Here is a 15,870-nt window from a genome sequence, read left to right on the forward strand (position 1 = left end):
GACAGACGTGACAGAGTCTGGAGACGCCGTGGAGAACGTTCTGCTGCCTGCAACATCCTCCAGCATGACCGGTTTGGCGGTGGGTCAGTCATGGTGTGGGGTGGCATTTCTTTGGGGGGCCGCACAGCCCTCCATGTGCTCGCCAGAGGTAGCCTGACTGCCATTAGGTACCGAGATGAGATCCTCAGACCCCTTGTGAGACCATATGCTGGTGCGGTTGGCCCTTGGTTCCTCCTAATGCAAGACAATGCTAGACCTCATGTTGCTGGAGTGTGTCAGCAGTTCCTGCAAGAGGAAGGCATTGATGCTATGGACTGGCCCGTCCGTTCCCCAGACCTGAACCCAATTGAGCACATCTGGGACATCATGTCTCGCTCCATCCACCAACGCCACGTTGCACCACAGACTGTCCAGGAGTTGGCGGATGCTTTAGTCCAGGTCTGGGAGGAAATCCCTCAGGAGACCATCCGCCACCTCATCAGGAGCATGCCCAGGCGTTGTAGGGAGGTCATACAGGCACGTGGAGGCCACACACACTACTGAGCCTCATTTTGACTTGTTTTAAGGACATTACATCAAAGTTGGATCAGCCTGTAGTGTGGTTTACCACTTTCATTTTGAGTGTGACTCCAAATCCAGACCTCCATGGGTTGATAAATTGGATTTCCATTGATTATTTTTGTGTGATTTTGTTGTCAGCACATTCAACTATGTAAAGAAAAAAGTATTTAATAAGATTATTTCATTCATTCAGATCTAGGATGTGTTATTTTAGTGTTCCCTTTATTTTTTTGAGCAGTGTAGTTATCTATGTGGGACTGATATCAGTGTGGAAGACAGGTCACTTTTAAAGGACTTGGTGAATAATTACCTTGCCAATAGGACAATTTAATATTATTGTCTTGTAGACATTTATTTAGCGAGTTTCCTCCTAGTACAGGATGTGGTAGGAGTCGTAAGGGACATCATTACACAGGTTAATACTTATTTTCTATAACTTTGTTTGAAATCTTATTGTAACAGCAAGTACAATATGCCCTTTGTGTTTTATAGAAATGCAAGGTATAATGTGAATGATTTTGTTACTGCTAATGTTTTTGATACTGTCTATTTTTTCATGTTTTTTGTTTCCTAAAGACATGGGGTTTTTTTTAAATGGTCTAGGGGGAGTAAGAATATGTCGAAGATAAATACACAATGCAGAGGACTAGAATTAACAATCAATGGAAAGTGTTTTTTCTGTAGTTACGTGTGGCACATTCTTATTGGTACAACCTGAAATAGGATACTCGTTCTTTGGACATTGGCCCAGTTTATTGCAAGGAATTGTAATAGGTCAACCACAGGCTAGGGCTGAGTTAAAGTACATCCTGTCCCTTTGTTCTGTGGAGAATCACTGAGGCCAGAGGAGCATGTACATCTACCTCCCTGCATGATTCGTCCTCTTTGAATAAGAATAAACCTATTTTCCTCCCCCTGGTCTGCTTTGGGGTCTGTGTTACTTAAGAACATCAACTGCTAACACCACCTTTTGCCTTGACAGCTTTGCACACTCTTCCCATTCTCTCAACCAGCTTCATGAGGTAGTCACCTGGAATGCATTTCAATTAGCAGGTGTGCCTTGTTAAAAGTGAATTTGTGGAATTTCTTTCCTTAATGCATTTGAGCCAATCAGTTGTGACAAGGTAGGGGTGGTATACAGAAGATAGCCCTGTTTGGTAAAAGACCAAGTCCATATTATGAAAAGAACAGCACAAATAAGCAAAGAGAAACTACAGAATATTATTACTTTAAGACATGAAATCAGGCCTTCATGGTCGAATTGCTGCAAAGAAACCACTACGAAGAAGAGACTTGCTTGAGCCAAGAAACAGGAGCAATGGACATTAGACCGGTGGAAATCTGTCCTTTGGTCTTATGAGTACAAATTTGAGATTTGTGGTTCCAACCGCCATGTCTTTGTGAATTCAAGGCACACTTAACCAGCATGGCTACCACAGCATTCTGCAGCGATACGCCATCCCCATCTGGTTTGTGCTTAGTGGGACTATAATTTGTTTTTCAACAGGACAATGACCCAACACACCTCCAGGCGGTATAAGGGCAATTTGACCAAGGAGAGTGATTGAGTGGTGCATCAGATGACCTGGCCTCCACAATCACCTGACCTCAACTCAATTGAGATGGCTTGTCATGAGTTGGACCGCAGAGTGAAGGAAAAGCAGCCAACAAGTGCTCAGCATATGTGGGAACTCCTTCAAGACTGTTGGAAAAGCATTCCAAGTGAAGCTGGTTGAGAGAATGCCAAGAGTGTGCAAAGCTGTCATCAAGGCAAAGGGTGGCTACTTTGAAGAATCTAAAATATATTTTGATTTGTGTAACACTTTTTGGGTTACTATATGATTCCATGTGTTATTTCATAGTTTTGATGTCTTCTCTATTATTCGACAATGTAGAAAATAATGCAAATAAAGAAAAACCCTTGAATGAGTAGGTGTGTCCAAACCTTTGACTGGTACTGTATATACATTGATTAACCTATTGATGATTACCTGTCAGAGATACGCAATATCCTCTCTGGATAGCCTCCTCTCGGATTATAAGTTTTGACTGTCTAGTAATAAACTGATCGATAGATTGATTAAATAATAGATTAACCTCACAGAAGAGGTGTTTGATTTGGTTGGGGGACTGATTGATTCCATTCTAAATTGATCTGAACCTGTCTGAGAGCCTCCGTCTCCTCGCTGGCCACCATCCTTTCAGAAGAGGTGTTTTTGAGGCGGGCCTCTGCAGCCTCCAGCGCCGTCTGCAGCTTTTCCAGCTCCTTGATCACCTGTTCCACAGAATTTAATAAACCACTTTATATTTTAGTAGTACAGTTTTATTATAGTATTATTATAAATAATAATGGGCTGAATTCCTGGACAAAAGAAGCATACTCAATGGTGATTATACATTGAAAGTAGCTTCTTAGTCCAGGACTAGGAATAATCTGTGTCTGGGAAACTGGGCTTTAAAGTAATAAATTTATTTCTCTCTGACCTGGTCCCTCTCGCTCATGATGAGCCTATACTCGTTGAACACAGAGTCTCTCTCCTCCTTGTACTTCTCACAGTCCTTTACTGCCTTCAGCTGGAAGTTCTTACAGCGCATCACCTCCGACTGTAGCCGCTCCATCTCCCTCTGCAGCACCTTGTTCTGGGCTGAAGACTTGTCCAGCTCCTGTTGTACAGAGTCAAACCTGGGGAGAGAAGAAGAGGTGTGTAGTGCTGTATAGATGTTTGTAGTGTATAGACTATTCTCGTGGATTGTGCTGTATGTGTGTGTGTGTGTGTGTGTGTGTGTGTTTACCTCCTCATGGACGTAGAGCACTGTTGTTGGTAGTGTATGGCCTTGTCTCGTTGTTTCAGCAACGTGTCCATCTGTTTCTGTAGTCGTCTGTTCTCTTCCTCCGCCTGCTCCAGCCTGCTCAGGTCCGTGTTGTGATTGGCAACTTTCTCACCGTAGCGTTTGCTCAGCGAATCGTATTCCTTCCTCACCCCCTCCAGCTTGTCCATGGCTGTGTCGTACAGCTTGTTGAGAACCTCTGAGGAACCGTTCTCTCTCATCACCTGGAGGAAGGACACGGTCATCCAGCTGATTTTCTAACTACACATACAGTTCATTTTCAGTTCCCGTCTCTGTGTGAAACTATGAATTGAACATGTTTATTATATACAGCTGACACATTCAAAAAAATGTTGGTTTATTAAAATACATGCATTTCTTCAGATTGATAGTGTGTGGCAATGTTATTGTTCTACAGCACCAAGCCACAAGGAAACATTAACAAGCCAGAATGAGCATGGATTCATTTTTACACCAGTTAATCAGCAGAGGGCGACAGTGAGGAGATGCAGTATGGATTATTCAAGACCATTAGGCTGTGTTTATACATGCAGCCCTATTCTGATATTTTGCCCGATTATTGGCAAAGGATCTAATAATAATTAGACAAAATATCAAAATTGGACTGCCTGTGTAAACACAGCCTTAGATACTATGGTGTAACTAACTAGGTTTCACTTTTGCCGGCCTGTAAAATCACCTCTTCACCATTAAAATGCAATAACCTCCAGGCTTGCTGGACTCTGTGGTAATTAGTGTGGGAGCAGGTGAGACCCCAGGGCAGTATTGATGCAGACTACATCACAGCATGTAAAGGTATGTCTGTGGCCTTAGTTCAAACACCTCCCCGGACCTTACAGATCTCTGAACACAGGACGACAACTAGGTACCAGGGGGGATGTGTCTACACACCCTTTACATGAGCCAGTAACATTGTCCTCAAACACTGCCCTTTACAGAAGCGCTCCGTGTGTGTCTCCTGTCCACCGCAGCACTCTACTCCGGGGATGTGTGGATGTGTGAAAGCACAGCAGCCAAGTATAGGTCACAGTAACCTTGTGTGGTTGTGTGTGTGTGGTTGTGTGCGTGGTACCTCTTGCTGCTGCAGCCTCATGTCAGCCACCTCCTTCTGGTCATCGCTGTGCAGCCTGCGGAGCTCCTCACAGCTCTGCTTCAGGTGGTTGTGTTCCCTGACCAGCTGAGTGTTGTCTCTCCTCAACACCTCCAGCTCCTCCTTCAGCTGAGACTGGTCTCCTAACACACGGCTGTGGAGTATACTGGAGACCCAGAGGAAGACACTGATGGCACATCCCTCAACACAGTCCGAATAGAAGTAAATAGAGATTCTCCATGATCACATGGTAGTCAGACTAACAACAAACTGTCCTCCTGACTACAGAGTCTGGCCAGGCTGCTTGGTGTTGTAGGCACGATGGAGTCAATAATGAAGGCGGCTCTACTTTTTTAAAGTTTGGTTCTCCTCGGTGTCTCACAAAAATCCCTGATGGACAACCACACACAGAGCTCCCGAGCGCCGCCCCCTTCCCATAACACTGTTGGATTTTCAAATCTAAACAACGTGAAGTCTCAATCCCCCAGGAAATAAAAAAACATTGGAGAGAACTAATCAAAGCTCAGCCCATTATTGCACCAATACTGCATTTACAACAGACTCCTGTCCAGGGCCCGCTTCTCAAAAGCTTCAAGGCTAAGTTCATTGTTATAACGTTCGGAAGAGCATCTGTAAATTTCCAAGCCGTTTCCCAAAAGCATTTTTATTAATGGTGGGCTTGAAATGGCTCGTAATGTAACACCTGCCTCAGAGCACTCTTACAACAGCTCAGTGCGTCATTACATCACTGTCACTTTACACACACACACACAAGACCTCAGCTAGACAAAGAATGAAGATGTCTCTGTGACCGCCAAAAACTTCATAGTTTAACATAAATAGACTAAAAAGTTTACAATGTTATAAACAAGCGAAGCAAGAAATGAAAACTGAGATAAAATTATATAATAGTTTGATTATTAGGCTAAAGATTGACAATTTTCATGTATGTGCAATCGATAGACCTACCTATTAATAAGCCATTAGATATATTGAAGCGGCTCAGATGTAACCTATCTATAACGTATTTCCCTGTAGCCTAACCAATAACCTAAAGGTCAACATAGTAGATATACTGAAGCGGCTCAGATGTAACCTATCTATAACGTATTTCCCTGTAGCCTAACCAATAACCTAAAGGTCAACATAGTAGATATACTGAAGCGGCTCAGATGTAACCTATCTATAACGTATTTCCCTGTAGCCTAACCAATAACCTAAAGGTCAACATATTAGGTCTATGGCAACGTTGCTTCACTTGCTACATCATGCTTCATTATTAAATTGTAGAATATCTATAGGTCTACTTGAAGCTCCTGCCACTCATTAGCATACAATCATTTGTTGAATAATTTCAAAAACCATTGTCATCATATTCTATTTTTATGTCACGTTGACATTTTCTAATGAGGGAACGAGGGACTTGACTGGCTTTACTCATTCTTGCTCACAATTCACACACACACACAATTCTCACACACACCTTAAAATTATAGTTCGGGATTTTGCCAATGAGGCACTTTCTCTACTTCCCCAGAGTCAGATAAAAATGGTATCCACGAGTTCATGTCTCTGTATACAGTATGAAAGAAGCTAGAGGTAAAATCAACAACAAAAAAGAAACGGCCCTTTTTCAGGAGCTTGTCTTTCAAAGATAATTTGAACAAATCCAAATAACTTCACAGATGTTCATTGTAAAGGGTTTAAACACTTTCCCATGCTTGTGCAATGAACCATAAACAATTAATGAACATGCACCTGTGGAACGGTCGTTAAGACAATAACAGCTTACAGACGGTAGGCAATTAAGGTCACAGTTATGAAAACTTAGGACACTAAAGAGGCCTTTCTACTGACTCTGGAAAAACACCAAAAGATAGATGCCCAGGGTCCCTGCTCATCTGAGTGAATGTGCCTTAGGCATGCTGCAAGTAGGCATGAGGACTGCAGATGTGGCCAGGGCAATAAATTGCAATGTCCGTACTGTGAGATGCCTACGACAGCGCTACAGGGAGACGGGACGGACAGCTGATCGTCCTCACACTGGCAGACCACATGCAACAACACCTGCACAGGATCGGTACATCCGAACATCACACCTGCGGGACAGGTACAGGATGGCAACAACAACTGCCCGAGTTACACCAGGAACGTACAATCCCTCCATCAGTGCTCAGACTGTCCGCAATAGGATGAGAGAGGCTGGACTGAGGGCTTGTAGGCCTGTTGTATGGCAGGTCCTCACCAGACATCACCGGCAACAACGTCGCCTATGGGCACAAACCCACCATCGCTGGACCAGACAGGACTGTCAAAAAGTGCTCTTCACTGACGAGTCGCAATTTTGTCTCACCAGGGGTGATGGTCAGATTTGCGTTTATTGTCAAAGGAATGAGCGTTACACTGAGGCATGTACTCTGGAGCGGGAACGTGGAGAGGGTCCGTCATGGTCTGGGGCGGTGTGTCACAGCATCATCGGACTGAGCTTGTTGTCATTGCAGGGAATCTCAATGCTGTTCGTGGGAAGACATCCTCCTCCCTCATGTGGTACCCTTCCTGCAGGCTCATCCTGACACGACCCTGCACCATGACAATGCCACCAGCCATACTGCTTGTTCTGTGCGTGATTTCCTGCAAGACAGGAATGTTAGTGTTCTGCCATGGCCAGCGAAGAGCCCGGATCTCAATTCCATTGAGCACGTCTGGGACCTGTTGGATTGGAGGGTGAGGGCTCGGGCCATTCCCCCCAGAAATGTCCGGGAACTTGCAGGTGCCTTGGTGGAAGAGTGGGGTAACATCTCACAGCAAGAACTGGCAAATCTGGTGCAGTCCATGAGGAGGAGATGCACTGCAGTACTTAATGCAGCTGGTGGCCACACAAGATACTGACTGTTACTTTTGATTTTGATCCCCGTTTCTTCAGGGACACTTTATTCCATTTCTGTTAGTCACATGTCTGTGGAACGTGTTCAGTTAATGTCTCAGTTGTTGAATCTTGTTATGTTCATACAAATATTTACACATGTTAAGTTTGCTGAAAATAAACACAGTTGACAGTGAGAGGACATTTCCTTTTTTTGCTGAGTTTAGTTTCCAGAGCCAGTGCTAACAAGCTTAGCGCAAAGACTGGAAATAGTCAGGCACAGCTAGCTAGCTTCCAGTCTTTGCGTTAAGCTAGTTAGCAGTGGCTCACAAAACTACCCCTTACTTCCTTCATACTGGACAAAGCGACATACAAATGGTATCCACAAACGATCCCTTAAAGTGCACGCACCTTTCATGCCTGGATTTAATGCCATGGATTACCACATATAGGCTACCTATGGCGGCAGGTAGCCTAGCGGTTAGAGTGTTGGGCCAGTAACCGAAAGGTTGCTAGATGGAATCGCCAAGCTGCCCCTGAACAGGCAGTTAACCATGATTGTAAATAAGAATTTGTTCTTCACTGCCTTCCTTAGTTAAATAAAGCTTTAAAAAAAAAAAAAAAAAAAAAAATGTATATATATCCATTTTTTTTAATTTTTTTTTTATATATACACACACACACACACACACACACACACATATATACACACACACATTTTTTTTTTTTTTTACTCTGTTAAGTGATTAAAAGCATGACAGGTACACGTACTCTCGGTTGACTAAAGCATTTGGTAGGCCAAAAGAACATCATTGATAATGGATTACTATCAAGTTGACTATAAACCATAGACCTGCCAACATGGGCGCATTTTGCGTAACTACGCAATTCTCTGTCCATGTACGAAGGTACGAGATCCGAGTTAAAAGTACGCAGAAATGAAGAGGAGCTGATTTATTTTATTTTTTACAGTTTCATAAAAAATACATCCACTGAGTAAATCTAACATCCCGATTCTCGAGCTGCAACACACAGAGTTTGTGTCAACGGCCATAAAGATGAATACATCATTATTCAACGTAGCTGCCCGGTGTCTGTCCCTCCTGTTTGTTGTGATGCTGAGTTTGCCGACTGTCAGCTGTAGGTAAACACATGGACAAATCACTTTTCGACTACGTGTGTTGTGGAAAGGTAAACAGTAATTGGTTCAAGCTAACGTTTGCGAACATAAGATGGGCTCTGAAGTTCCAGCAGTGAAAGAAATTAAATGCAAATACGAAAAATAACTGGTGGCATTTGTGCGAGTGTGATGTACATTTAATTCTGCATCCCATTAGGTGTATTTTCCACATAACATTACAAGGATCAACAACCTGATAAACTAACTGTAATTATGATCCACGTATTACAAAAGTATAATCAAAAATAAATAAACATGTTGGCATTAAATGGAGTGAGGAGTTTAGAAGACTGATGAAGAATGAATGAGTGTCTGGTATTAGATATAGAGGCAATGCTTCTATAGACTCACAAACTGCGTGCGCACGAGCGTGGGGGGGGAAGTAAACGCCAATTCTGAGCGTGCTACAAGCGCGAGCTGAATCTCCAATTTGCCGCGTGCGTCTGTTACTCTAAAAAGTTGAACAGGGTTGGCAGGTCTGCAACTCCTTAAATCAGATAATCCCCATTACATTTCAATAGAAACACACCATTAGCACATCAATGTTCTTTCAATTAGCGTAATTGCAGCACCAGGCACTTCTCCAGTCTAAGTGAGTAAAACCATGATGCCATACAACCTCTAATTACAGTCTATTCAGAAACAGTAGAGGAACAGAGGATTCCTGACATTAGGCTGGGAAGTGTAGTCCAGGACCACTAAATGTCCACCTCTACCCAGACATGACACGTCTTTCTTTCAACAACCCAGTCAGTCAGTCGACCAACCAACCCACCCACCAAATCAGTGATGTGATGATGGTGGTACTCACTGGTAGAAGTCAGCCTCCTTGACAGCCTCCTCACATCTCTTCAGAGTCTTGGTGTGTTGGTTCTGTAGAGACTGGAGATCTGCCATGGCCCTCATACACTGGTTTTTCAGACGCTCGTAATCATGGCTGGCTTTGGAATTTGGCCTTTGGGGAGACGAGACAATAAGATGCTACACTACATAAGAACTACCAACTGAGACGTGGTCTACAAGGGCAGCCCAATGTCAGTTTAGATATAAGAGTTAGATAGAACCAAGGCATGCAGTTGCTTTGCCTTGTATCAAAATGCAGAGGACCCAAAGGAAAATGCATCCATGAGTCAACCCAGAGCTGCGGAGCACAGCAAACTGTATGAAGGGTTCCTAATTTGCACTCTGACTGGAATTTGATTGTCTTGGTACATTTGGTTAAATTCAAAGTACCTCTAATTAAAATGTCATCTCTCCCTCTCTCTCCAAATCCACTGGGCGTCCCTCCCTGTTCTGAATTGCGTTTTTAACAACCTGGTACCCGGAACTCACGAGGGCGTTCATAAACTGAACAGGATGGTTACCGCATGGTTACCTATCAATTTCTGTCAACAGTACTGATCGTAAAGCCAGATGACAGGGACGGCAATAGACTTGATAGGACCTTAAATATACTCAGTCAGAGGCAGGGCTACTTTGCAACTTTCAGACTACTCTTCATAGCAGTGTCCGCAGTTTGTTGACTAATGTCATTGGATTGTAGCCCTTTTCCCTGAGAGCACGTCTGCCTATGAGAGATTAACTCACTATTGTGCATCCCTCTTGATTCTGTACACTGGCTTCAGGAAACAGAATGCTTCATAAAAACAAATTGTAAACATGCCCAATCATAAACCTACAGGTCAAAATCCTCAAAGTAATGACCGACAGAGAGAAATGAACAAAATGTTAGTGTCTATCGTAGCAGACTACGTGTGATGTAGTTCAGGTGCTTAGGGACAACACAACAATGGCTGATTTCCTTGAATTTTATGATTAGCTAGATGGTATTCTCTGTCTAAATCTTGCATTTGGACTACTTGTTGCATAGAGACATTCAGTAAAGTTGATCTACTCTACTTATGTCTAGATGTTGTATTTGACCAATTGTTGGATTAATACATTAATACTGCTCTTCCCTCAGTCATGTGGTGGGTGGGGGTTGTCTGTACCTGCAGTCGTCGAAGGTGGTGCCGGGTGTTGCCAGGGCCAGGCGCTTGCGGAGCTCGTCCCTCTCACGGGTCACCTGACGCAGCTGGGACAGGATGGTGTCCAGGTTGTCACCGGCTGGCCGGTTGTCGTTGAGGGCTGGGGGCGGAGACGAGGCTGAGCCATTACCGGTACCGGGGGGTGAACCTGCAACAGTGAGTATGTCACCACGGGCAAAAGCAGCTCACCACCACCGGAATACACGGGACAGGAAGAGGAGGGGTTGGGAGAAGATGAAATGGACGCTTGCATCATAATATCAACCAAACACAGAAATGCCTAAGGTTAATAAAGAAACATTTTATAAGCGCAGTCCTTCATATTGGAAGAGCACTAGAGTTCAGCGAGAATTGATTGGATAACCTCTAACTTGAAGTGATTCTTGATCTGTTTCTCCTGTGTCTCATTCTGGGTAAAATAGGGTTCTACCACAGGTGTATATAGGCCTACCACATCTGACATGAGTTAAATAAGTTATTTACATAAAGAAGAACTAGACTTGCAAGTTGACATTAATGTATTATTCAGGTGAAGGCTGAGGTAAGGCACATAAATCCCAAGTCAGGATTTCAGCTAACAAACAGGAAAGAGTAACCTCAATTGAACCTCATGCAACTTTGTCAACTTCTACTAGACTGGCCTAATACTGTATTAATGTTCGATATGAGCGCAATGTTTCTCAAAAACCCAGTTACCACCACCAGCAGACTGGGACAGAAACTTATGATTCAATGCAACACAGCAAGTCTGGACTATGACAAAACAAACCATCCTAAAGTGGTTGAGGCCTTGTCCTTGACATTCTCAACCAATTCACTATCAAAAGAACTGCTTTAGCACAGCATATTTTGATATGAAATTCCTCTAACATTTTCCAAGAAAATATTAACATTTTCCAAGAATAGCCTCAGATCCAGAAGGCAACAATGCTGGTAATCTCAGACAGCAGCATACTAGAGACGGGATTTATATCTGATAAAACATATTTCTGGTACTTTTTGTCTGTCTGGCTTATGCAGAGTCTCTGGGGCACTTTTATCGCGTTGCATTAAGCAATAGATTCGTGTAGTCGTACAAAAAGACAATTTAAAAGGTAAATTGAGGAAGTAGAAAATATAAGATTAATAGTCTACATTGAAATTAATAATTTCCCCTGTTCCCTTAGCTACGATTATGACATTTGTTCCATCCTTTTATTGACCTACAGATCAAGAAAAAAGCTTGTTTTTTCTACTAAGCTGCTGTAGGCCAATAGTCTATCCTAATACTTTAAAATATCCCTTTACCTTTTCTTTGCGCCTCTTCCCTGTGACCACCTATAGGTGAAACACCTGGATCATCTAAACATGACTAAGGTGTGATACAGGACGTGTTTAGTTAGCCTACCAGGGGCTGTTACGATGACTGTATTACCGCCACACCGGCGGCGGTCACGAGTTATGACTGCAGTCAAATTCCGCGTGACCATTTAGTCATGGTACGTAGGCTTCTCCAAGCTCAGATGCTGCTGGTCATTAGTAGCCTACCAAACATGGTAACTGCCTGGTACTCAGCACTCTATTGTCCCAGCACTCTAAATCAAACACTTCATGAGAACCCATGAGCTCATGTTGTGCAACATTTCTATAGGCTATGCAATTGCGTGAGAAAACACAGTGATGGCCTCCATTAAAAAGAGGATCCCATCAGCTTTCTGCAGCAGGCTAGGCCTACTATATTCATTTCTCAACTTTCCTAATATTAAGCACATTGCTTATATTTACAACAGGAGTATAGCCTTATCTGGCTGGCATGACAATAAACCACGGGAAAAAGAGTCCTCCATTCACTATTTAAGTGCATAGATGACATGTATTGTTTCCTGCTGCCCCTGTTTTGATACAGGTGCATGATAATGGTCCATTCTAAATCAAAACTAATATCACACAAATACTAAATAATATATGTAAAGACAAGATTAAATCAAGACTAGTCTGATGGGTGACAATATTAGCCTGTCACTTGTGAGCGCTGCATTGCTGCTTGTGAGCGCTGCATTGCTGCTTGTGAATGATGCCCGGTGTGTGCAGTAAGGCAAGAAACAGCTCATGCCTTTTTCAAATCATAGTCACACACTTCATGTAGTCTAGCCCATTGGCCTGCCTATATGTTTTGATAAGGTTTGTATCACAACTAGAGTAGACAAAAAACTTTAAATTAAGCACATTAATTCTCTTTACAATCGGTGTAGAGCCTAACTGGCATACATAGTCGGCGGGTGAGTTTCAACTTTGGGGAAGATCATTTTTACCATAAAAATGCACCTTTATAATAAAGCATTACATTAATTATCACATTTGAGAACAGTGTTTTCCCGCTAACTGCATTTTGGAACATTCGCGCTTACAGCCTACTGCCGTGTGCGCATTGCTGCGTTTATAATGTGAACAAAAAGCCTAATAGTTTATCACCATTTTAAGCTAAACGTTCTGATCTGTTGTATCAGCCTCATTGCTTTTAAAATGTTTGATGCGAGTGGTTGTATTCATTTAGGATCTATCGCATCCCACAACTGTGACAAAGCATGTTTGGAATATTTATTTATTGCACAGAAGGACAAGTTACCCAATAGAATGTCAACTTTGTACTATGGGGCATAGTAGATTGACATAGGCTAGTACTTTTGCTGTTTGTTAGGCCTACTCACCTTGTCGGTTGATGAAAATTAGAATTTTGGACAGTTCTGCTAAACATCTTCAATACGCGCCTCAGAATTTGATAAGAGGGACGCGCAGTTGTGTCCCCAATGTGTCTGTCTTCACTTGTAGTCTACTTCTAGCTGAGATGCCTGTGAGAAGGACCCGATCACGTGACAGGCATTGGCTAATAAGAATTGAGATATCTGAGAGAGCCATGTGAGTGAGGTGAGTCGGAGCACGGCAGCTCGGAGAAAGGAATTATAATATTCAGCCCAAAAGGCCACTGCCCGCAAAAGGCATGAATTTTTTAGGGGGCATTACGGCCACACAAGGGGGATGCCGCCGTGAAATTTGAGGCCTGGTGAGAATATTATCAAGTGCTTGTCAAATTGTGAATGAGACTGATGAAGTGTGGACAGCCTGCACTGCCTTCCATGCTACTTTCTTCAAATCATCATTAGAGTCGCATCATGCAGCCATAGAATGCATTAAAAATCCAAACATATAGCCCAACGTTTGTATCACAACTAAAGTTGCATAAATAACCTTAAATTAAGCATATAGGAGGACCTGTTTCTTTGTTAACCGCTCAACAGAAAATAGCTGCATGTCCGCACTCTCTCGGAAACCGTTTGTAGAAAATATCCTTTTTATTTTATTCAGCTATGTTCAATTGTATTCTTCATACTATAAGCAAACCTTGTCTGCTAAATGAACTAGTGTAGCCCACAGCCATATGGCATAGCCAGATCAGGACAACCCAGAGTATACCATTTTGTTCTTCTGAAACCACAATTTCTTCATATCATGTTTCTTTAGACCGGTCTAAAATAAATGAAATTATTTATTGTGACGGTGTAGGCTATATTAAATGGATTTATTGTAGATGTTTCAAAAAGGTCTGTATCAGTGGCTTCTAGACTATGTGTGGAAGCAAGGAGATTCTAAACATGTTTATGTTAATTACCATGAGACTGGCAGTTATTTGCTTGAGAATCACCGGCTGACAAAATGTCATAACTGCCACAGCACTAAGCCTACACCGCGCCTTTCAGAGAAGACCCCTCTACCTCCCTTCACCCTCTCTCTCTTTTACTTTCCCCCTCATCCCAGAACAGAAGCAGGCCTGGCAGGGAGGCCGACAGACAGACCCATCTCTCTTTACCTCCCTCCCTCCCTAGAACAGAAACAGGAGGAGGAGCGGGCCAGACCAAGAGACAGACGGGCAGGCAGGCAGAGCCAAGCATGCAGGAACTCGGAGGATTATGTGCCATCCTTGGCATCAGGTTGGGCCTTTAAGGGTTTACGTAACATCCAGTGATGCTGAGTCATTTGGACCCCTGTCAAGCTCTGGCACTAAGTGAGTGTTAAGGAGGTAGCATGGTGAACACACACAGAAAATGTCCTAGGCCCAATACTTACCGACACTGCTTAGGGAGCTGCTACTCTCAGAGTCTGAGGGCATGGTGGAGAGAACACTGTATGTAGAGCCTGCAGAGACAGTGATGAGGTGGAGAAGAAGAGAGTAATCAGTAACCAGTCAAAAAGAGGATCCCGAAATCAGGTGTTTTCCATTGAAGTCGTTCTTGAAACAAATGGATTGGTTCGTCAATCGATGAATTAGTACTGTAAAGTTAGCTTCATAACCCAATACAAATATGCACTTTTTTTTTTTTTTTTTTAAATACATCTTCTCCTGTACTTATGATTTTAACTTATCTTTATTCATGTACCCTCTCGCTCTCCATGCAACTAGTACAATGCTTTGATGTATATTTCCTGTATGTCCCTGCTAGTCAAGCAGAGTGTCACGGTTAGAATGCGATTTTCTCCTTTCTAAGTCAAGGAGCACATGGAGACAGCACTCAGGACAATGATGCCCTATTTGCATAGTGCTACACACTTCTAAAGGCGTATGCATGCTTCCCAGGAGAAACAGTTCCAAATGAGGTCATGCATATATTAATGACATTGTGACGTTTTTGTTTGTTTTGGACTTCAGTGAGGGTTTTTTCGGCTGTACGGGCACAACATTTTCTCAAGGCAAGCCAAAGTCGGTAACTGAAGTCTACTCCCCTTCGTCGGTGATTGGTCAACAGTAGGGATTCTTCAATAAAGTCTGTCGTCATTCAACGAGAGACGACTCGTTTTCAAGCACATGTTTTCCATTGAGAAATACTGGACCAAACATCTTAGTTCGATGTAAAATTGCATGATTAAGAGCTCCTTGACAAAAAGCTGAAACTAATGACTGATTTGAGTTCTTAGATTCATTTTGACTATTTTGAGGAAGTACATACTGGCAACGGCATCTCAAAATGGACAAACAGTACTATTGCCGCTTTATTCTTGCTTTTCAAGCGATGGTCTTTTAACCTCTTATGGCTAGGGGGCAGTATTTTCACGGCTGGATAAAAAACGTACCCGATTTAATCTGGTTACTAATCCTACCCAGTAACTAGAATATGCATATACTTATTATATATGGATAGAAAACACCCTAAAGTTACTAAAACTGTTTGAATGGTGTCTGTGAGTATAAAAGAACTCAAATGGCAGGTCAAAACCTGAGAGATTCCTTTACAGGAAGTGGCCTGTCTGACCATTTCTGGAACTTCTT

General features: G+C 42.8%; 1 protein-coding gene across 4 annotated transcripts in view; it reads right to left on the reverse strand.

Moving 5' to 3' along the window:
- The window catches only part of LOC106577192 (disks large homolog 5), a 119,689-nt gene that overhangs the window by 65,407 nt on the left and 38,412 nt on the right, over positions 1-15,870 (reverse strand). For 2 of the 4 annotated variants that reach the window (XM_014155051.3, XM_014155045.3), the window contains exons 2-8: positions 14,673-14,741; positions 10,536-10,719; positions 9,356-9,499; positions 4,484-4,667; positions 3,355-3,614; positions 3,046-3,244; positions 2,723-2,836 (exon numbers count right to left, since the gene is read on the reverse strand). In XM_014155051.3, coding sequence (XP_014010526.3) covers positions 2,723-2,836; positions 3,046-3,244; positions 3,355-3,614; positions 4,484-4,667; positions 9,356-9,499; positions 10,536-10,719; positions 14,673-14,741 — 1,154 coding nt within the window. The remainder of the gene's footprint in view (positions 1-2,722; positions 2,837-3,045; positions 3,245-3,354; positions 3,615-4,483; positions 4,668-9,355; positions 9,500-10,535; positions 10,720-14,672; positions 14,742-15,870) is intronic. The other 2 variants (XM_014155048.3, XM_014155050.3) reach the window with 2 other exon arrangements.

Source organism: Salmo salar, chromosome 18 (genome assembly GCF_965601325.2).
Source record: "Salmo salar chromosome 18, fSalSal1, whole genome shotgun sequence".
Taxonomy (NCBI): domain Eukaryota; kingdom Metazoa; phylum Chordata; class Actinopteri; order Salmoniformes; family Salmonidae; genus Salmo; species Salmo salar.